General features: G+C 36.7%; 1 protein-coding gene across 17 annotated transcripts in view; it reads left to right on the forward strand.

Moving 5' to 3' along the window:
* LOC131436556 (calmodulin-binding transcription activator 1) overlaps positions 1–24,195 on the forward strand; it is a 477,355-nt gene that overhangs the window by 245,133 nt on the left and 208,027 nt on the right. The window contains exon 1 of one of the 17 annotated variants that reach the window (XM_058605338.1): positions 5,050–5,740. The exons of 15 other annotated variants lie outside the window; for them this stretch is intronic. In XM_058605338.1, the coding sequence (XP_058461321.1) occupies positions 5,305–5,740 (436 nt within the window). In that variant the 5' untranslated portion in view covers positions 5,050–5,304. Of the gene's footprint in view, positions 1–5,049; positions 5,741–16,504; positions 16,818–24,195 lie in introns of those variants that run through there. One more of the 17 variants, XM_058605339.1, reaches the window with a different exon arrangement.

Below are 24,195 nucleotides of genomic sequence, written 5' to 3' on the forward strand. Positions count from 1 at the left end.
TAAATAATTTAGATAAAGTGTCAGGCGATAAAGGCTCAAGCATTGGGTGATTCGCAGGTCCGCTGCTATCTATCGGGTGGTTTTGGCTCTCAGTTTTGACGTAGTCTTCTGATCTTTCTGACAGTGTTTTTTTTCGGCGGATTCATTCGTTTCTTACGTTTTGTTTTCGAACGACATCGAGATTTGCCGTAAAACTGTGCCACAGAATGCTACCCCAAACTCAATCAGCAATAAATTAATAACTTGTGCAATTGTGGTTAAGTATTTCGGATCGGAATATATATTTGTTCGGGGTTCAGTGTTTTTATTTTCACCAAGAAGAAACTGCAGCCACCAGACGGTATTGGATTTCGATCAAAATGCTTGGGCTTATCTTTTGTGTGCTCAGTCGAGAAAATCGTAAACTAGTTGATCGGATTTGGAGCGCGAATTTTCGCTTTCAGTCACTCTAGTTTAAGGTTCAATTTTATCGTTACTCGAAAAGCTGAACTCATTTTTATTTGTGATTTGTAGTGGTTCCAATAGTCTCATCAAAGTTAGTCTTAAATTCCTACGAATCGATAGTCTGAGTGTGTTTGTTGATATTGAAGAAAAAAAGGAAATCTTGATACCAATCAAAGCTTAAACCTTCTTTGCAAATAAAGTTCCATTAGAAAAGGCTGGAACATGTGTTCGCTGGAGGAGTGGAAAAGGAAAAGCATTCAAATGAAAGTGTGAAGAGCACACTTCTGTTGGAGTATCGAAAAAAAAGTCCCAAAATCGTCAATTTGCGTGGAAATGAAATCAAATAAAGTAGCCGGTTGTGCTGCCAACAACCGTACCGACATCATTTGTCCTATGAACTTACGAGTGATATCCATAAAATGCGGGTCGAACGAGCGAGATACAGTCAGCTGTGCCACGATATGCCAGCTCACGACAAAACCACAACAAAACAAACCCCGAATGGAAAGTGATAAAAATTATCCCCCCTGAAGATGAGAAGAAAAATCACGACATCAGCCGACACGGATCCTGGGCAAAATGGACGGGGTGGCTCGGGAACAGGGGTGCTTTCAAGGGTCGCGGAGTGTGAAGTGTTGAGTATAATAAATTTGTGGGGTTACCCGGTGTCGGAAGCTGAAAATAAGTACAGTGCAAAAAAAGAATCAGTTATTCGATGTGACAAAAAATAACAAACAAAAATCCATCCGGGAAGCAGATGATGACAGAAAATGTGCGTAAATAAAATAAAGTAAAATTAATAGAAGTAAATATCATCGGTACGGGGTGCTGAGTTCTGCCGTCCATTTTTGGGGATTTGCTTGTGTTTTTTTGTATCGCGAAGGCTCGAAAGAAGGGAGGGATTGCGAGGTGCCTGCTTTGGATTTACTGTTTATTGGTGGGTTTGAAGAGTATAAAAAATGTGTGTTAATAAAAGCATCCGGAATGGACTGTAAATATCGATAGATTGAAGGTCCTGCGATGTTGGTGATCCTGGATTTGTTTTTTTGTTGGAATTATTGCTTAGTTTCAGATGTTTCTGTGGTGGACATTGTATCGCAACGAATCTTGCTGTTCAATGTGTATTTATTCAACTTAACTATGATCACTAGATTATCTGGTATCAAAAGAAGCATGGAATTACTTAGTCCATTTAAGAAAAAATGGATAAATTTTTTAATAACTGATGTGATACTTGGCTGTCGTCAGATTTCACATACTCCGACTTGGAGATCAAGTGACTGTCGCTTCCGGCTCCGGGGACATACTGGTATAAGTGACGTAACCGACAAAACTCATTTTATCTCTCCGCTTTATTTTCGCGAAGATGGCTGAACCGATTTCTACAAGCTTAAGCTTGTGGGAAAGCTACTAATATGTTGTAAATCAAGTTCGAAGATCAAGTGGCTGTCACTTCTGGATTGGGAGAATTAAAAACATAAGTGACGTAACCGACAAATTGCATTTATTTTCTCTCCGTTAAATTTTCTCCGAGGTGTCGTAACTAATTATAACAATAGTAGGCTCGTTTGAGAGCTACTATTGATGGTATAAGTGACGTAACCGACAAAATGCGTTTTTTTATTCGCATTTTTTTCAGTAACCAAATGTATAATTGCTGATATTTTTGGTCTCTCAGCAAATGGTATTACACCTCTCTGAGTCCATTCAATTCTACTGGATAGTGCTTTAAGCGTCACATGGTTACAGAATCAGAGTAAGAATTTAACTAACTGAATAATTTTACAGTCACAGATATTCAAAAGAAGTAGCTATGATTACATCGGATAGCATACCCTTAAGCTATAGTTATACATTGCAATGGCATCTTCGTAAGGGTCAACAGCAAAGATCTCTCATTGCTGCCTTGAGCGACTCTTGAATTGTTTCAGAGTTTCAAAAATACTTCATTCGAATGAAATTTCATTCGCGATTTCTCCCACAAAATAGTTTATTAGTAAATTGATTGAGTGTTGTAGTTTCTTTTTTTCAATGAACGAATAGATAAGTAGAAATTTAGGTTCCAGAAGGACAAGGATTGCATTCAAAATCTTATGTAAGTGTGATAATATGTCGAGAGAAATCCTCCAATCTTATAATTCATTGTCAACTGTCACACCAGAGAATCTGAAATCTAACTGAAGAAATCTTCATCCTTTTTATTCAGGGGAAAGCCTAATTTTGTGCTTAGGGCGCATAACCGTTTTGAATTTTGTTTGCGTCTTAGACTCATTAGTGCATTTCAAATTGAACTGCTTAATGCAAAACTCGGCATTTCAGAAAGACTTTTACAGAATCTCTTGCAATTGGGAAACAATCGTCGCGTATTGCGTTTATGTTCTTCAGTTTTGTATGAATAATCAACATTTTCTGTTTCATTTCTAACCGTATCGGAACCATCCAAACCTTCAGTATTCTAAACCAGCCAATTACATCCTTGGAACATAGTATGATATTGCACACTTCTGAATATTCTGAATATAGACGCTCCTGCAATAGAATTAATTTTGTACACACAAAAGTTACTCTCACTTATAAGATGCATTTTGGTTTGTGCGTCAAATTTTGTATGGATGATATGCTAAATGCTAATTCTTGAATTGCTAAGAATGCTGCAGACGGTTTTCATGAAAACAAATTGACAATTTAAAGTCCTAATACGTGTAATACGTTTCAGCAATAGGACGTCGAGGCGAAATATTTGACCTATTTGAAGGATTTTCAATAATTTTCACGCTTCAAATAAATTATTACACACAAACCAATTCGCATCCTCTAATTCTACTACTAACGCAGAAGGCACCCAACATCCAGTCGACGCCGTTCTATTGATCAAATGTCATCATAGAAACACACGCGGAAGGCATGAGATAGGAACTTGTGAGCTCGTAGTTATCGCACCTTTTGACGACCGTTTACCATTTTTATATAATACTCCCTTTATATTTTTGTTCAGCTGAAAAAAAAGTTACAATCTGTTTCAAGTGTTGCAATAATTTCTTGTTATCACCTTCGACAAGCGAATACGTTTGAATAGCATTATTTCTTGTCTTCCTTCAGTTATGTTTTTTCTCAACATAATATTCAGCTATCCGAGGAAGAGATTTTATTTTAGTGATTACTTAGTATATTACTGCAAAGGGATATTCAAATCTTGGCAACATTTGTAAAAATCTTAAAAAAAATCATGACGAAATCATAAAAGCCATGACGAAGTGAAAGTTTTTTTTTAATTTTTCCAAAGAAATCATTATTCAAACTAAACTGATCTCGTTCGTTTTAGTTCGAAAAGAGTAGAACAAAAATGATGATGATACCCTAATAGATTGCACACTGAAAAGTACCTTAATTTTTATCACTATTCATGACCAATGTTAATTCTGAAAAGCCAACGATTCCTAACATTAATACTAATAACAGTTAATGAATTTCGGTATCGTTACTCAAAATGGAGTTGACAGGCAAACAGTCGACTTGATTATCATAACGAAATATTTAGGTACTCGTGCAATTTCTGTGTGCGTGTATGTTTCTCAAAGTACCCACTAATTAAGTGTTAAATCGATTTTTCCATGCTAACACTACTGCTTCATGGGCTCCGCTCACGTCACTAGTTAAATCGAGGCACTTGATGGTGTCCCTATTCGCGATACATTGTTCATCCACCCACAATGGTTAAACATCAAATTCACGTGACGGAACCACCGGAAACCCACTTATCCTGAGTGTATTATATCATGTGCATCCTGGATAACAAGTTGTTGTACAACTCCGAATTCGTTAGGGTGGTTCGGTTTCTTCGTTGGTTGTTGTGTTTATTGGAATCGTTCTACGAGTGGTCTGAAAAAGAAATAATCAATGCAAATTTATGTTTTACGTTATCATTTGAAAATTACTTTTAAAAGCGAACCACCAATTTAAGTTGCATCTCGAAACTTCCTGGTACCACCCTCGCTCGCTACTAATGCACTAATTACATTTTCTCTGCCGTACGATAATTGGTCCACGCGGGGGTGGACAGCTCATTTCTCTTCCGCTGGGGGTGGGTTTCCACTTCAGAAAGGCCAGCCCCAACCGAACCGATGTAAAATCTAAAACTAACAAGCATTTTATTTATGCATTCATCCGAAGAGGGGGGGACTGTGAGATACGAATTGTGTGATAAAAATGAAAAATAAATAAACGAGCGCCGTTGTGCCCGGAAAAGCTGGTCGTGAGTGAACGAAAATTGGAGAAAAGCTGAATGACTATTGAGCACATCAATGACGAAAACGGTACCGAAATGTACTGTAGGATTGATTGTTTTTTTTCTAGCTCCGGCAGACAAAATAGTCCTTTCCGAAATGCATAATTAGTATGGTGGTGTGTGTAATTTATTCGAGGTGTATTGCAGGTAAAATTGTTCTTCGCTGCACCAGCACAGAACGGTGGTGCGGTGGGCATTTTGGCAAAACCATGAAGACGGAAAAACTATGTATGATTTATTGGCGCTGGTCGCTGTATTGATTTGGACTATACGATTTTAATATGCGTGACGAAAAGTGTATATTAATCAAGTGGTTCATTATTTTCATTACCACAATTACCATCGTTATGGCCGAGGTCGTGCGGTCAGCAGCGCGCTTGGTTGCTCTCTGTCACAAGCCGGCTGTGGCTTGAAACCACGATTCGACGAACGGTCCGAAAATCAGTGTTCTAGTGTTGTGTGCAACTCTATTAACTTTGTAGGTAGGCAGTGAACAGGCTTGCCAAAGGTGGCCGAACCGAAGAGAGAGAGAGAGAGGAATCGTGAGTGGGAAAAAAAAACTAACGTGACTAATAATGGCCGATTATCGTCATCTGCCGCCTCACCACCAGGCTCGTGGTGGAATGTACCACCCACTGGCCAACCATGGAATGCTTTACCCACCGCAACCGGCCCACGCCGGTTCGGCGATGGGAATGCAACAGCATCAGCAGCAGCAGTCCCAACAACAGCAAAGACAACCGATGAATCCTCATTCCCACCAACAACAGCAACAACAACAGCAGCACCAACAGCAGCAGCAGCAACAGGCTCTTGGTCATCATCAGGGGCCACCGATCCCACCACCTTTACCTCCGATGTTGCACCAGCAGCATCCCCTGAACCATCATCCACACCCGCACGCAGCAGCCGTTCATCACCACATGCTAACCCGGCACTATCTCGGAATGCACGCGGGTCATCCGCGGCTACACGGGCTCAATATGACCACCAGCATGCCCCTCAATGCAAGTAAGTAAAAAACAAAACAATCGAAAAACCTTCTATATTTGTTTTATAACCATCGTCAAATGTTCATCGCATCTCGAAATATATCCGTCTTTGATTGTCACCGATTTGCGATCCTAATGAACCATAAATCACGCTACTAGCAGCTGAGTCCTTTTCGAATGCGTTATTTCATGTTTTTTCTTTGCGCTAGCGAAAGCAAGGAAGGATCGCTTCTGACAGTATCCGAAGAGGCGTCTGAAACAGAAACCATTATCCCAAATGGAGCCGTCAATAAAAGTTTAATCCACTTTCGCCATCACTTTCTCGCTCTACGTTAGACTGCCGGTTTTTTTTTGTTTTTTGTTTCGTCGGCCGTTATTGGGTTCCGTTTATTGAGTACTCATAAATTTTTATCACTTAACAAGATCATAATTTGTAACCCATCTTTCACATTGCTCTGGCCTTGGCCGGAGTGACCTGACTGACACTTTGACACTTCTTCAGTATATTTTATCGATGGTTGTTTGGTTTGTGCGTTTTTTCTTCAATCCTGGAGAAAGATGTGTGACGAAATTGACCGATCGACTGCTGATTGTGTTGAATAATTTATGCATTTTTGATTCGGTAGATATATTTGGCTAGTTTGAAATTATTGCATTTTCATGTGTCATGTGTCATGAGCTCAGATTCGGCGATAAATTTTATATAATAGGGCGAAATTTTACTCTGTTTGTTGTTGGTACACGTTTTTTTATGGACATCATCACTTTTATATACGAATTTGAGAACGTTTTAAAGAATAAAATATTATTGGTAGGGGAGACTGGGGCTAAACCGGATTGCCTAATTATCTTATAAACCAACCATTATTTCGATCCATGGATTGGCTTTGTGAATTGGTAGACGTCTTAGCTGGATGAAGCTGAGTTAGTTCAGTTTGGTGTCAATTGTGTTCATTTCAAAAAATGCTCTTTTTTTACAGTATTATTCTGAAATTTTCAGATTTTTTGATATATGTGCATCGTAACTTTTTTAAGTTCGTATCAGTAATTATTAAGTGTTTTCGACGAAGCAATTGTATATACGGGTCTAACATCTAACATCGAATTTTTTTCTTGGAGTTGACACTAAATCTAGACGTTTCATGAATTTCTAAGACTTTTGGCATCGAAAGTCCCAGGAAGTCAATATTTAAAAAAAAATATTATCGAGGTGACACTAAATGTTCACCATTCGTATAATTCTAAGACATTTGGCATGAACAAAAAAACATTCGATTTCGGAAATTTCATGTACTCAATCCGTAACTGCCGGGTAGCACCCTTTATCCATATCCGATTTTACTAAAATTTTGCATGGGGACTTTTTTCGAGGTGCTAATTAAACTTTCGAGTAGTACCGCTTTACGAAATTATAGGTGACCCCATAATATTGCCACCTTTATAACACATAGGCTGAAAAATTCCAGGCCTCACAAAGAGAACACTTTTTTTTTTGGTTCAAAATTAATTTTATCCATCAACGTAATCTCCATCAAGAGCAACGCAATCATTCCAGTGCCGCTCTAACATTTCAATACCCATTTTGTAGAACGATTTATCTTTTGCCTCCAAATAGACATCAGTTTCAGCGCTAACCTCTTCATTCGTGCGAATTTTTTTACCGGCGAGCATTTATTTAGATTTGCAAACAGCCAGTAGTAGCTGGGAGCCAAATTTGGCGAATACGGTGGATTTGGTAGCAATTCGAAGTTCAATTCATGTAGTTTCGCCATAGTTTTAATTGACTTGTGGCACGGTGCGTTGTCTTGATGGAGCAAAATTTTTTTCTATGCCATATGTGCTCATTTCTTTACAATTTCAGCCTTCAAACGCTCAGACAACGATATATAATATTCACTGTTAAAGGTATTTCCTTTCTCAAGGAAGTCGGATAATATTACACCACGCACATCCTTAAATACCGAGGCCATAACCTTTTCAGCCGATTGTTGTGATTTCGGGCGCTTTGGACGAGGTTCACTTGTTGCTGTCCAGTCAGATGACAACCGTTTTGTTTCCGGAGCGAAGTGATGAATCCATTTGTCATCCATTGTCAAATATTGACGCTCAAATTCCGGTTTATTATGTTTAAAAATGGCCAAACACTGCTCAAAATCATCAACACATTCTCGGTTTTGGTCAACAGTGAGCAAACGCGGCACCCACTTTGAACAGAGCTTTCTCATAGTCAAATACTCATGCAACTTTACTTTTCGATCATGCAAAACGATTTTCTGAACTTTTTCTTATACTTTCTAATGTTACTCATTTCGATAGCCACCGCGTTCTGCACCATCGGTGTCTCTACGACCACGTTTGAAGTCAGCAAATCAACTTTTTATTGTTGTTTCTGATGAAGCGGAGTCTCCATAACACTTTTCAAGCCATTGCACAGTGGGGAAAAATGGACCAAAAACGCGACGATTTTTTTGAAGGCATGACACAGCTGACCAAAGCACTTTTTTGGTGTAAAATGGTTAGTAAAATCGATTCCAAGTATTTAGAAGGACCGCACGAAACGCTATCATGTTCATTTTACCCCTAGTTCAATTTTTATACTGCATTGTATTCAAGCTTAACTATATAACATGAAACCGAAGAACTTGCAGAAGAGCGAATAGAGTGTTTCCGATGTAAAAAAAGTCTAACAAATCGATTGTATATAGTTTTATTGACAGCAGAAAACTCATCGTACTGTTTTACCCCATTTCTTTTCTCAGTTTAAATATGATCTACAATCCAAAGGAGATCCAATACGATCTATCAATATTGGTTCGTATTACGTGCAAAACATCTGTGATCCAATTAAACACAATGTGAATGGCAGTACTAGCCTGTTTAACTCGTTTTACCCCAATTTATATCATAAGTCGTATTTCTGTTTAAACTTTTTTTCGCATACCGAAAGCAGGATGATTGCGATTGATGAAAATCGATTTATTTTATTACGAACTATTTTCCAAATGTGGAGCAAAATCTTACGACTCAGTTGAAGGATAAATTGGGGTAAAACGGTATAACAAGATTCATGCGGCCATTGAATCCATCTGTAATCTTATTTTAAGGGCTTTCTTCGTAATATCAATCGATTTTCATCAACCGCAATCAGCGTGCTTACGGTATGCAGAAGAACGTTTAACCAGAAAAACGACTTATGATATAAATTGGGGTAAAACGGGTTAAACAGGCTAGTACTGTCATTCCCATTGTGTTTGATTGGATTACAGATGTTTTGTACGTGATATGAACCAATATTGGTAGGTCATATTGGATCTGCTTCGGGATTGGAAATCTGAATTCAACATAAAATTATATTTGTGGGAAAATTGGGATAAAACGATGTAGCACGATGCATGCGATCATGGAGACTATCTATTAATTATTATTTGAGGTTATATGCGAAACATAGAACTGTCTTGTTTAACCAATATTTGTCCAAACACCGATCAGTAGAACTTTTTTTTCTATAAATTCATGGAAGAAGATGACTGGGGGTAAAACAGAATATAGTTATTTGTGGTCAATCTTATTAAAAACAATCCATTTATATAATTTATGAGCATATCAGGAATACCTTCCGATTGGTCGAATTGAATTTTTTCCTGAGTTTCACAGTTAGTTTTCGAAATAAAGTCAGAAAAAAGAGGAATTGGAGCAAAACGGGCATGATAGTGAGTTTTGCGGATCTTCTAACTATCATAAATCGATTCTACGGAAAAATTTTCATAAGAAATACTAACTTTGAAAATATTTGCTTAGGTTTTTATAAAGTTATTGAGCAAAGTCGCGTTTTTGATCGTTTTTTCCCCACTGTGCACTGCTTTGCTTGCACGGTATTTTTTCCCATCTAGAAGCAGTGTAATATTGAACAACGAAATTGTTTTGCATCAATTGTTCTGAAAATAACAAAAGTAGTGTCTCTCTTAGCACAATAACTCACAAACTAATGGATAGAATTGCATTAAATTTATACAGCTGTCTTTTAAAAGTTAGTATTACTTGAAAAAAAGGTGACTGCAATAAAACTATCGCCATCTGTGTGTTTTAGGGTACTTTTCAGCTCATGTGTTATGTATTAGAACGGTAAAAACAAAGTGTTTTGTCGGTTACGTCAATTATACCGTCATATCTCCGGAACCGAAAGTCACAGTCTTTTGTTCTTAGAACTTGATTAATGGCCTAATAGTAGCTTTCGAACGAGCTTAATCTTGTTGAAATCCGTTCAGCCGTTTCTGACAAAAATGAGCAGGAAAAAAACAACGCATTTTATCGGTTTCGAACTTGATCAATGAAAGCTCTCTCAGTTCGGTTTCACATCTCATCCTAGTCAGTCGATAAAACAAAACCGCTTGCGTTCGGGACAGAAGAAACCAAGTACAGTATTGTGTAGTGAACAATAGAACGACCTCGAAATGAGTGAATCAAGCGAAAAAAACTACCGCCGACACGAAAGAATACAATTGTTGTTGACTTCAGGCAGTGCAAAATTCGACCTTCGATACGAGAACTTGAAGGTTTGCTTAAGCAGCAAATGCATTTTGACATTAAACGTGTGCATTTACTTCAATGCAACAAGACAAATAATGTTGTTTACATCCAGTTTTATAAAGAGTTGGATGCAATTCAATTCGCAAAAGACAATAACAACGTGGACTATGTGGAGCACGAAAACATTAAGTACAACATTCCAGTATATGTGGAAGATAGTGCTATAGAAGTGCGTGTGCATGATGTTCCCTTAAGCGTCATAGATCTTTATATTCGCAAAACTATGTCCCAATACGGAGAGATTCTCTCTATCGAAAAAGAAAAGTGGAAGAACTTTTTCCCTGGTGTTCTAAATGGCGTACGTTTGTTACGCATGCGCTTGAAGAGGCCTATACCTTCTTATGTGACATTCGGTCAGAATACAAGAATCCCGTGCAAATCACTTGTTACCTATGACAATCAGATGGCCACATGTCAATATTGCCAAAAAGCTGTTCACTGCAGTAAGCCATTTGATAAACTGGACAAGGAGACAACTACACCAAATGACAATGGTGCTTCCTTCACACCAACCCCAAGCAACCCCAGTACACCTGTGACAGCCACCAACAACAATGAAGCCACCAACCCTTCAACGAATCCATCATCATCCCCTATAGAACAAAGTACACCAGCTACAGTTAACAACTTACCCTCCAACCAACCAGCAACTGCAATCAATATACAACAAGGTGCATCTACAGCAACTAGCAACGAAAAGAAGACGGAAATCGACAACAATTCCATCGATGCGGCAATGGATGACGAGACGAACCACGAACGAAGTGCCCCTCAATCCTCGCAGGAGGGAAATGGAAGCTTCTCTTCCCCTGGAAAACAAGGTGACAACGAGATCCAACTCAAAAAAAATATTTAAAAAAAGCTTGTACGCAAACAGGCCTGAATAGAAATATCTTTTAAATAAAAAAAAAATGAAAGGTCTCATCTGAGTTAAGAAGTGATGTTTTTTGACCGCTCTCGCTATTTGTGCGGATGCGTTGTAGCGCTGCAAAATGACTTTCCTATCACTTTAGATCCAGTTTGCACTTATGCACGGAATGCATAAGAACGCAGGTTCGAGTCCTGTCTCTGAGCTTATCTTTTTCCAAAAATTCATCTTTTTCTGTCAGTTTTTCATTCATTTGGCTTCTCCAATATATGTTTCTATATGTTAACAGAAATTACTGCATGCTTGAATTTACGTCAAGCGTAAATTTCTTTTTTTCCTGGAGTGTAATATTCGCTGTTGTTGAGGTTTCCATCCTCAAGATAGTCAGTGAAGATTATAGCATGTGTATCCCAAAATACTGAAGCCATAACCTTTGCAGCTGGCTGTTGTGCCTTTAGATGCTTCGGACGAGGTTCACCGATGGCTGCAGTCCACTCTGATGATGATAATTTTGCTTCCGGAGTGAAGCGATGGATCCATATTTCATCCATTGTCACATACCCACGAAAAAATATTATTTATTGCTTGTAACTATGGCCAAAACTGCTCTGAATAATCAACACGACGTTGTTTTTGGTCGACTGTGAGTAAGTGCGACACCCACTTTGAACAAAAACTTTCTTATGGTCAAATGTGCATGCAGTTGTAAACACACTGCCTCAGATGTCTCACGAAATTTCATTTTACGATTAAGTATAACCATTTTTTGTACTGTTTTATGCTTCAACGTATTATAACCTCAATTGAACGATCAGAATGTTTAGAATCATCGATAGATGTACGACCGCGTTTACATTCTGCTAAATCAATAACAAATGATTTTTTTCGATGGATAAGAGTGCTGATAACACTTTTGAAGCCATTGATGAGCTTGTGCAGTATTATTTTGTCATCAAGAAGCCATAAAAAATTAGCACAGATTTTTTTAAATCTTCACTTAAATGGCTAGCATGTTTTTCGTACCAAAGAAATTTTACACATAGTCTTTTGAAACTTAGTAGTCCATAAACGTCATAAGCATATGACATTAATCAGCGCCATCGGCATGTCAGTCACACAAATTATTGAGTGATGTGTTATTTTTTGTGTTTCGCATTTTTTTTTTAAATTTCAGAGTATTTTTTGCAGCCGTGCAATAACCTGAAACCTTAAATCACTGGTGGTTTTATTTCCTTCAACTACTGGGATAATGGTTTTCGAGTGAGTTTTGTTCTGCGTGACTTTATTCGGCTGGGCATAAAAAGTAAATTAAATTTCACGTGGACTTGTTCCATCTGAACGATCTGATTTAAGGTAGCTTAGTAGCTGAAATATTTGCAAATTTTCTTACATTTCTGGATGTGGTCGGGTTTCGACAAAACTATTGATTAGCAAGCGATTTGTAATTGCAAATAAAAAACAAGTTCTTCTTGCAAATAAGTCTATGAATTCGATACTCTACAAACAACAAAGGTACCTGAAAAACGCATTCTTCTATTCATGACAGCACACACAAGCCTTATAACGATACGGTCAAATTTGACTAAAATAAACAGACTGGGCAAGTAACTCGAAACGCTTTAGATATTCATTATTCTATTAACATAAGCAAATATTTAATACGACAGCCACTATTTTTAACCGAAAATGAAAGAAAACTACTCAACAGTTCAGTTTTGTCATAACAATGCCGAGAAAGATTTGACATTAAGGGGAGCTTCGTCTGTAAACGGGACTTTTTGTCCCTTCCTATTCTTTCATTTGTAAGTAATTATTATCCCTTATTAGATACTGCTTCTGTGCAAATTTAATGTAAAAATGTCGAGTTGTTCCTGAGATATGGTTGTTTAAAGTGGGACATGTTTTTACAAACTGTTGTGCACGATAGAAAAAGGACGATAACTGGTGTGCATGATAACTACAGCTTGTCCTATTTACACATTTTTAAGATTAAAGAATATTACATTTTTAATGAAACTCCGTTGAAAAAATTGTGACAAAAAAATTGTTATCTGACTTTTTTAAACCAATTTGAAGAAAAAATGAAAGTTTTGCAAATTTTATTGTAGTTTTTGTAAAAATAAATTTAAAAAAACTATAGTTGCGTTCCACGGAGAACTTCAAAACAAACAAAAATTGGAAATTACGTATCCCACTTCGTGCAATCATATCTCAGGAACAATTCGATAATTTTACATAAAATTGACATTTTGACAGTCGCTTATAAAGAATAATAACTACATACATATTGACTATTATGCAACCCATAACTTCCTCACGTTGAAATGAAGGAACGAGAAACTCCGTTTACAGAATACAGCTCTCCTTTAGAGATTCGAGCGTTCGTAAGGACCAGCGGTTTTGCACAATTAGTCCCTAGTAGAAGCTTGCAGCATCGTAATCCGACAGGGACAGTCGAACTTAATCGCTGAGGCCAGTAGGTCGCGTATAACCACGTGGCTCGCTCTGCGTATTATATTTCCCTCCATGCCCTCTCGCAAATGTGCAAAATGATTCTCGATGTGGTCGGGTGGCCAAGAAAGTTTTGATATTCTCGGTTACAACTTTGACTACATCACATAAAATCCAATAAGGCGCTTGTTTTGCAGCTTTGCTGGGCTGATTTTATTTATCTCTCATGTTTCGTTACGTTACCAGGAAACAAGAGCAGAAAAAATGGTGTCGCCATAGAAATCAACTTACCTTCACAAAAATAACATTCACTTCATTTTTATCGCGACAATACTTTTTTTCGCACTATTCGGATCTAAATTAAATTATCTAGACATTGTCAGGATAGAGTTTTGATCCATGCTTTTGAATGCGAGATATTCAATGAACAAGTTGAAAGAAGGCGTTTTCAGCTATGCAATTTTTCCTTCAGAAAAAGACTTTCCCGACCGCTAGTCAATGAATCATTCTGAAATTTCCACAGAATAATCTAAACTAATATTCTATAAGATTGTCAGTTTGTTTTTTTTATATTCGTCAACGTTTCTGAGAAAATGAGAAAATCAGATTTGATGTGTCTCTCTAAACAACCCTAAAACACACTGGCCTCAGCCCTTAAGGTCATGCATTGGTGGCTCTGTGATCATGGCGCACCCAAAAGTCGCCATCTATGTCAAGTGAATGAAAACTTTATTCATCTGGTTCGTGCTCAAATCTATTCAAAAGCGATTGTAGCTGATTGGTCGATTTGCTCTGAGCGTCGTTTGCAACAAATCAGTGGCAATATTCTTCAGCATAGCTTCTGCTAAGAATCAGAAAGTGATTCCAAATAACTATGTTGTAATTTTCTGCTCTTGAAATGTTAGCGTCAATATAAATTAATTCCACTTTGTATGTAGTTATGAATCCGAGAATTTTTGTTGCTATCGTTGGCTTCGCCTTACTGACGGCAAATGATTATGACGCAGTATTTAAAGAGAGTCTTTCATTAATTTGGCTTAGTATTGATTTGATTCAAGGACAGTTCTGCTACCGGATTTTAATTTTTTTGTTGCATCTTATTTAAATGTGTCTTAGATTATGTTTTCGAGAATAAGCCAATATATTGGAGCATCAAAAATGAATAATTTTTATATAATGTAACATATTTGAAACCATCCTGTCATATTTAGTCATTTTACGAATTACGGAATCCAAATAGTTCTATAAGAGAAGGAATGCACACTAATGAAGTCGAAGACGGCACCAAATCGCAATGAAATGCAAATATGCAAGATTTAACCTGCAGGAATGTTGATGACAGAATGTTTATTCAAAACGTTGGCCAGTAAGGCAAAATAAATATTTTATAGGTTTCAGTGATCTCTTTAATTTGGCCTCTAGGCAGATTTTATCGAAAGCAAAAATGTTATTTATATTGTCACTTTCTTAGTGCAATGCAGTCCTCTAGTTTCGCCGATCTTGATCATGTGAAAAACTTACTTCCATATTTAATATAAAATAGTATAAATTTCAAATCAACTCAAGTAAGAAACTATAATTGTGCCCTTATCGCTGTTCGGAATCAAATTGTGTTTTGTTCTACTTAAATTCGCCAGCATGAAACAATCGTTGCAATACAGCTGATGACTTCATGCCATCGGATTCCATGAAACTATCTTACATCACCCGAAGAATGCCGAACTCTAGCTGTAAATCATTTTCCGTTGCACCCTGGCATACAACAGTGTTGGACCAGACGGACTCAAACAAAAAATTCAGGGAATGTAATTGTAATTGCATGTTGATTCGCCCCCTTGGTATTTCAGTTGGGGCTGCCAAAGTATTAAGCATGTCAAGCTGTGTTTTGATTTCAGCTCCTTTTTCAATATGTTTTAAGCGATAAATAGTTGAAAATCTAACCAAGAACCAAGATCTAGCATCCAATGAAACCGTTTTGAATGTACTCCATCCTAGTATCTAAGAACGAAGACTATCCAATTAACTTGATTCTGAACTACGACAAGATCAACGGTTGGCAACAATGAGCGACCGCTTCATTACGGTCGCCTTAATGTAATTTTTCCACTCCGAAAACCCTAGGGACGGAGGAGGGATCCTTTAACACACACCACGTGCTCCATAATTATATATTTGTTTAAATTAAACTTGAAAGGTGGAAAAACAATTCATTCTCACCGGTTACCGACTGGACTTCCTTCTCTTACGTTTTCCAGAGTTTTTGTCGCTGGTTTTTTTCCTCCCTCGTAGACACCATCAACGAACAAATGCTCGCCCCATCCAATACCTAGGCGATAGTAAGCGAGGCGTTGAAAACAACGGCTAAAATGAGATTATTACCACACCGCTTAGTGCGCTTCCTTCGTCGTTTGGGGCGGAAGACTCGCGCACTGAAGCACGGTAAAAAATGTCCGACGAAAAATTAACTCAAACTGTTTCAGTTTGGATCCTTTTACATGTTAGATAATTAAGTATTGACCATTTGCAAGATCAAATAACTCCTGAGAATAATTTCCAACGTAAAATATTTTCCCCTCTCCTAAGAATAGTTTGAATATTTTCTTCACATCCCGCGTGTTAGAATAACTCATTGAATTCAGTATGAAATTTACACAGTGCCACCTGCCAGCCAGTGTCCGATAAGCGGAAGAGTAGACCGTAACCAGTAACACTTTCGCCTTCCTGGTGCGAGAAACATTCGGGCGTTTGTTTTTTGCTCTTCTCATCCTGTTACGGGCCTACCCTTTTTTTACCACCGAGTGGTTGGTTTAGTTTTATTTACAAAACTCGCTGGTTGTTGCTCGGTCGGTCGGTCACATCACCACCCCGGCAAAGCAGGAAGCTTTCCACGTCTGTTTTCCCATATATTTTTTTTCTGTTTGGTTTCATTTTGTTTTCACCACCCAGTACGACGACGGTTGGTGAGTGGTGACCCGTGCTGCAAACAGAAGCGCACTACCAGTTCTTCGCTTCGGGTGATTTTTTTTTGTTGCAGAAAACGGGGGAAAAATACACAACTGGAACTACTTACTTCCACACACCGTGTGGCCGGAGGACGACGGAGACTATCAGTTGGAAAGTGGGATAACACGAAACCATTTGCTAAAACCAGCTGCCGGTGGCTGAGCCAACGGAAGGAACCGAGAAAACTGTAAAATTTTGTTTAACAAATTACATTTATGAAATTAATTACTTTTTATCTGATGAAAATAAGTCTGCGCACGAGTCTGGCTTTTTTTGTGTGTGGATTTCCTGCTGGAGGCAAAACGGTGCTCCACATGGGTGCCCCGGCAGGAACCAGAAGGTGGAGGTGTGTTTTCATGTGTGGAAACAACTGTGGCTCTGTTTCTAGTTACGTAATTTGGGAGAAAATTAAAATGATTTAGTGCTTAAAATGTGGATAATTTGAATGGTGCTTTACGGGAAGCTCGAGATGGATTTACTTATTTCCTTGGTTTTGTAAATATCGGTCAAAATTTTGGCCGAACGTCAAAGCTTTTTCAGGTCAGAAAATGGCAGTCTTAATATGACATGCTTTAGCTGTTGTACCTTGAAACATTAATGATAATTTTTTAACACAATTTTACATGTTTTTGAATACTAATATTTGTTTCATGACAAATACCTGAAAATTGTCATCATTACTTAGTTTCAAGCTCGCCACTTGCATAGCACAGCAATCGCAGGAGAGTTGGTGGACTTCTCAATTGAGAATGAATAGATGGATATAATTGCGAGCCCCATCAGTAGGCCTTTATCCAGCAAACTACTTCCATTCGTAGACTAGTGATTGTTCTGCTAATTAAACCATATTTACTAATAAATAAAAAAAACGTGTAATAGCTTTTTGATTTATTAGTAAACTTTCAATAAATTTCCAAGATGATTTTCGTCTAAATTGGATTTGTTATTTATATCTGTTAAAAATCGATTTTTGAAAATTTTCGTATTGCTGAGACTGGAGTTTGAAATTGAAACCGGAATCGATATTTTTTATGTCAGATGTGCTATTCCAGAATTTAACACCAGAAACGGTAACAAATGTTCTGACTTGAACTAAACTTTGCCCACATCTTCAGGATAATAAACCATTTGTTTTGCACGGATGGAGAGACCAATTCGACTCGAGATTGATTTTTATAAAAATGGTATGTAGTTTTGCATGAAAATTGCTTCAAACTGTTGTATTTCGGAAATTACTATTGATAGAAAAATGGTGTCGAAGAAGAAGTTGTAGAAATTCAATTCTAAAAAAAATTATAGGTATTCAAATATTTCATTTAGAAATACTTGATAATCATTAAAAATGTGAGTGCTTTGAATTGATTAGTTATTTTCTAAAATAAATATCTCGAGAACGGATATTTCAAGGAGTAAGCGTTCTATGCGTGAATTTATTGCTCTTCGTGAGTAGAATCACATTCTATTGTTCAAATGGTTATTTTTCATCAGAAACTTAAAGATGAAAAAAAACTTTACAGGGTTGTGTGCAATATACGCTCGTGAACAATTCCATTAAAATGAAGCAATACTAAGGTTCATATAATAAATACAAATATAAAGGAGGTGGTGGATGCAGAAACTCAAATAAAATGAAAAGTTATTTTTTGTTTGCGGAGGAGATAATTACAATTAGATTCTTTCACAATAATTGAATATATTTTGATCCTTTTCCAAACATTTTTATATAGCAAGGCATTTGAAAAATATTCTTCAACTGGAAGCCATTATATGGTTTTAAAGTGACTTAAGGGGTCAACTTTAGGTATGAACTACCCCAAGGCAGGCACGTACCTAGAGTGAGGGGCTCAAGGGGCCCTTGCACCTCCCGAAATCAGCCAATTTTATTGATTGTTCTTTCACGTCTTATTCACTCATACATATTTTATGCGTATATTTTTTATTGAAAAAAAAACAAGATTTTCGTTCTCCCAAAAAAGATTTTCATGGGAGATAAAACTACAAAAAACATAGAACATGTTCTTTCAGGGCGAACGCGAGTGCATTTCGGAAGTGTTCATGATCTGAAATCGTTACGAGTGCTCCGAAGTGGCCTAGGAAGACTCCATGGGTCGGAAACGTCATGAAGTCTGTTTTCTGGCATTGTCGTGGTATACTTTTGGTAGACTAGCCTAGGAAGGTATAGTGGAAGTAAATTTGTTGAGTAAATAGCTATCAAATCTAAAAGGGCTTACTGAATAGTTTGAAGGTAATTTTTCCTCTTCAAATTGATGGTTTTAACACTCATCACTATAGTATTCCAGAAGTCGAATCTAGACAAAATTTAATATAATCTCTTACCCTTTAACACTAAGAAGTTTTTGCTTCAATTCCTCACAATACCATCCACTTTTAGTAATCATATGTCAGGAACAACTTGACAGTTTTTCATAAAAATTACACTCTATTAATTTCTAATAAAGAATAACAACAACTTAGAACTCGAATATTAGGGAACGCATAACCAACACTATAGAACCTACAAAGTTATTGAGAGCGTAGTGAGAATCAGTTTGTTTTTGGCCCCTCCAGAAACGAAATCCTGGGTACGGGCCTGTTCCAAGGTATAAATTATACTCATGTTGTAAAAAGTCGCCAATTACTTTTCAATTCTATTATTTATATGTAGGAACAATTTTAAACCTACTTGTGTTTGGGAGAAAAAAATACAAACTAATTAATTCTATAAACAGTGAATCGATTCAATCAAAGATTGCATATAGTTTTATCGAATTTTACTTATAATACTGTCAAAAGTAATTAAAGATAAAAATAGTTCACACTATGAAAGACAAATAAAGAGAAGATAGCGTTTTAACCACATTTAATGCAAAAAAGGTTTTTAAGATTATGTTCATATTACTGCTTTGAACTGAATCCATTTGCAAGCCACCGTTTCATTCGTTACTTGAGATTCCAGTGTGGACACGACCCCGTCAACAAATCAATCCCGTTTTTAAACGTACAATATTGAAGCAATTCTTTCGAATCAAGATAAATTTGGCAAATGAATCAATAAATCACCGAGATTAAAGCGCTTCAAATCGGGTCCAACGAATCTATCGCCGATAGTTCCATATTGGCCTGCTAGTTATCGGAAATCAAAATCAACAGCTAATTGATATTCAATATACTCAAGCGAACGGTCAAAAGCGACGATCCAGCGAACGAATGGACGTAACTTTTAGTTTTGTCATCCACTCGCTACACAGTCAAACTACATGACTCGTTCACAGTCATTGATGCCAGATAGTAGTAGTGTCATTTCCGTGGATAGGCTTTTTTTCGGTCGCGATGGAAAGCTTTTTGTTTTTGCTCGCCAGACAAAACTAGTTCCCGTAGTTCTCCATTGATAGATTCAGTTTTTCTTATACAACGTTGCCTCATATGTTTAAGTTAAATGTTTTTAAACTCAAAAATATAAAACAATTGATTGGTAGTTAAACTATATAAATCCTTCAACAGTTTGTTGATAAATTATAAGTTATAAGAGTTATAAGCGTTAAAAATTATGACAGGAAAAGGTTATGCGGATTAATTTGCATTTTTTAATTGACACCCAACCCCATATAGTGATGAGTAAGGCATTTTTAATGCCACAATGCTTCAACATTATTTCAAATTCACACTAAACAAATTAACAATAAATGTGGATTTTAAGTTCAATTTTAAAACGAAATTATGAAAAAAAGTCTTTTTTTTTGTTTTTTTTTCAGTGAATGTTTTTTATAAAGGGCTCAATCGATTTCGTGAAACCTTTTTATTTTTTAATTGAGCGTTTTCGAGCTTCAGTGATATTGAAAGAGTGCATATAAAAAGTTATTGGTATTTTCTGAAAGTTACTCTTGGGTAGTGTTGGTCTCTCCATTCGTGGTTTGTCATATTCAGGACGTGTGCAAAGTTGTATTGCAATTGGAGCATGTGAAGTCTGATGACATGCTACACATTGTGTAATTGCTCAGCTGTCTAGAGCTGTGAATCACTTCGCAATTGATTTTTACGTTTGGTTAAAATTTGTCATAATCTTTTTTTATCGAGCAGATAAATTTGGTTTAAACTGTGAACCAATTCAGAATTTGACATATGTAAGTTAATTTGGATTTAATTGCACTGGAAATAAAGTGATTAAAAGTAGTATAATAATTGCAATACAGAGGCCTAAAGGAAATCGCTGGGAAAACTTACTTTGATATACAAAATATTCATACTTTATATTTTAGGTTGGAAAGTTTTCTTTAATGGGTGGTATAAAAACAATTTACGCAGAGGTGATTTTCAGAAGATTTGAAACTTGCACTTTTTCCAGTGTCTGAAAATAACTAACGAATAGTTAATAACAAATATTCACTTGAGCAGGTTTTTTTTCGATAATATAGTAAGTAAATAAAGGGTGATTTTTTCGTTGGTATATTTTAGACAACACTGTTTTTGACGGATCACGCGTGAATCGTGTCTTGTGTCATTGGCAAACTTGTTCAGTTTGGTCTAGAATTTAATCATGAATCCTCGTTTGCTCTCATCATGAAAGGGCGCTGACAAAGTTGAAGGACGATCCATTTTTTGTCGAAAAATTGTGTTCGCGAGGAAGCTCACTTCTGGTTGAATGAATACGTCAACATGCAAAATTGCCGCATCTGGAGTGAAGATCAGCCAGAAGTATTGCAAAAGCTACCAATGCATCCCAAAAATGTCACTTGTTGGTGTGGATTATAGGTCGGTTGCATTATTCGTGAAATACCGACCGATATGTTGGAGAAAGTGTGCCAAAATTTGACCTTGCACGTAGGCCATCTAAAACGAGGCCGCGGCCAACATTCGCATGAAATCATATTCAAACATTAAATTATATTGATTGTTCTTTCGATTCCAATAAAGATTCAATCAATTTTTTCAATTTATTTGTGTTTTTTTTTAAATCAAATTCCATACCTCTTAAAAAATCACCCTTTACTTGACAAAAGTTCTTGATTTCGGTTTTCAAGCGAATTCCCAATGCGTTTATTCATGCGGTCCTTATCTGTTGCATGAAAAATTTCAGAATTTTCGAAAAAACCAATATTTAAACACCGCCTCGAAGACCCGTAGTGTTATGTACCATTTGACTCAGCTCGACGAGATCGGAAAATGGATGTGTGTGCACCTTTCAACGATTTTGCTTATCACTCAATTTTCTCGGAGATCGCTGGGCCGACTCCAAAAAACTATTCCAACTACTTTGAAAGCTGCTATTGGGCCATTGATCCAGTTTGAAGATCAAGTGGCTATTGCTTCTGGTTCCAACCAGAGATAAAGTATAAAGGTATAAGTGATGCAAACGACGAAACGCTTTCTCTTCGTCCTTTATTCGAAGGATGAAATGATTTTAACAAGCTTAGGCTCATTTGAGTGCAACTATTGAGCCGTGGATCACATGCGCAGATCAAATGGATATAATTGTATAAGTGAAGTAAACGACAAAACTCAACAACGCTAATTTTTTTCGGGTATGAATTTCAATAATTTTAGGTTCGTTTGGAACTAATATTTAATAGTACATCGAATTTGAAATCATATCGCTGACCAGGGCAGTAAAACTTCATTCAAGTCAATTGAAATTGAATGTGGAACACATTGACGATCACCCTACTGCAGTAAACTTCACACTCTGACACATATGTTTAAGTTAAATGTTTTTAAACTCAAAAATATAAAACAATTGATTGGTAGTTAAACTATATAAATCCTTCAACAGTTTGTTGATAAATTATAAGTTATAAGAGTTATAAGCGTTAAAAATTATGACAGGAAAAGGTTATGCGGATTAATTTGCATTTTTTAATTGACACCCAACCCCATATAGTGATGAGTAAGGCATTTTTAATGCCACAATGCTTCAACATTATTTCAAATTCACACTAAACAAATTAACAATAAATGTGGATTTTAAGTTCAATTTTAAAACGAAATTATGAAAAAAAGTCTTTTTTTTTGTTTTTTTTTCAGTGAATGTTTTTTATAAAGGGCTCAATCGATTTCGTGAAACCTTTTTATTTTTTAATTGAGCGTTTTCGAGCTTCAGTGATATTGAAAGAGTGCATATAAAAAGTTATTGGTATTTTCTGAAAGTTACTCTTGGGTAGTGTTGGTCTCTCCATTCGTGGTTTGTCATATTCAGGACGTGTGCAAAGTTGTATTGCAATTGGAGCATGTGAAGTCTGATGACATGCTACACATTGTGTAATTGCTCAGCTGTCTAGAGCTGTGAATCACTTCGCAATTGATTTTTACGTTTGGTTAAAATTTGTCATAATCTTTTTTTATCGAGCAGATAAATTTGGTTTAAACTGTGAACCAATTCAGAATTTGACATATGTAAGTTAATTTGGATTTAATTGCACTGGAAATAAAGTGATTAAAAGTAGTATAATAATTGCAATACAGAGGCCTAAAGGAAATCGCTGGGAAAACTTACTTTGATATACAAAATATTCATACTTTATATTTTAGGTTGGAAAGTTTTCTTTAATGGGTGGTATAAAAACAATTTACGCAGAGGTGATTTTCAGAAGATTTGAAACTTGCACTTTTTCCAGTGTCTGAAAATAACTAACGAATAGTTAATAACAAATATTCACTTGAGCAGGTTTTTTTTCGATAATATAGTAAGTAAATAAAGGGTGATTTTTTCGTTGGTATATTTTAGACAACACTGTTTTTGACGGATCACGCGTGAATCGTGTCTTGTGTCATTGGCAAACTTGTTCAGTTTGGTCTAGAATTTAATCATGAATCCTCGTTTGCTCTCATCATGAAAGGGCGCTGACAAAGTTGAAGGACGATCCATTTTTTGTCGAAAAATTGTGTTCGCGAGGAAGCTCACTTCTGGTTGAATGAATACGTCAACATGCAAAATTGCCGCATCTGGAGTGAAGATCAGCCAGAAGTATTGCAAAAGCTACCAATGCATCCCAAAAATGTCACTTGTTGGTGTGGATTATAGGTCGGTTGCATTATTCGTGAAATACCGACCGATATGTTGGAGAAAGTGTGCCAAAATTTGACCTTGCACGTAGGCCATCTAAAACGAGGCCGCGGCCAACATTCGCATGAAATCATATTCAAACATTAAATTATATTGATTGTTCTTTCGATTCCAATAAAGATTCAATCAATTTTTTCAATTTATTTGTGTTTTTTTTTAAATCAAATTCCATACCTCTTAAAAAATCACCCTTTACTTGACAAAAGTTCTTGATTTCGGTTTTCAAGCGAATTCCCAATGCGTTTATTCATGCGGTCCTTATCTGTTGCATGAAAAATTTCAGAATTTTCGAAAAAACCAATATTTAAACACCGCCTCGAAGACCCGTAGTGTTATGTACCATTTGACTCAGCTCGACGAGATCGGAAAATGGATGTGTGTGCACCTTTCAACGATTTTGCTTATCACTCAATTTTCTCGGAGATCGCTGGGCCGACTCCAAAAAACTATTCCAACTACTTTGAAAGCTGCTATTGGGCCATTGATCCAGTTTGAAGATCAAGTGGCT

The sequence above is a fragment of the Malaya genurostris genome, chromosome 3, assembly GCF_030247185.1.
Source record: "Malaya genurostris strain Urasoe2022 chromosome 3, Malgen_1.1, whole genome shotgun sequence".
NCBI lineage: Eukaryota > Metazoa > Arthropoda > Insecta > Diptera > Culicidae > Malaya > Malaya genurostris.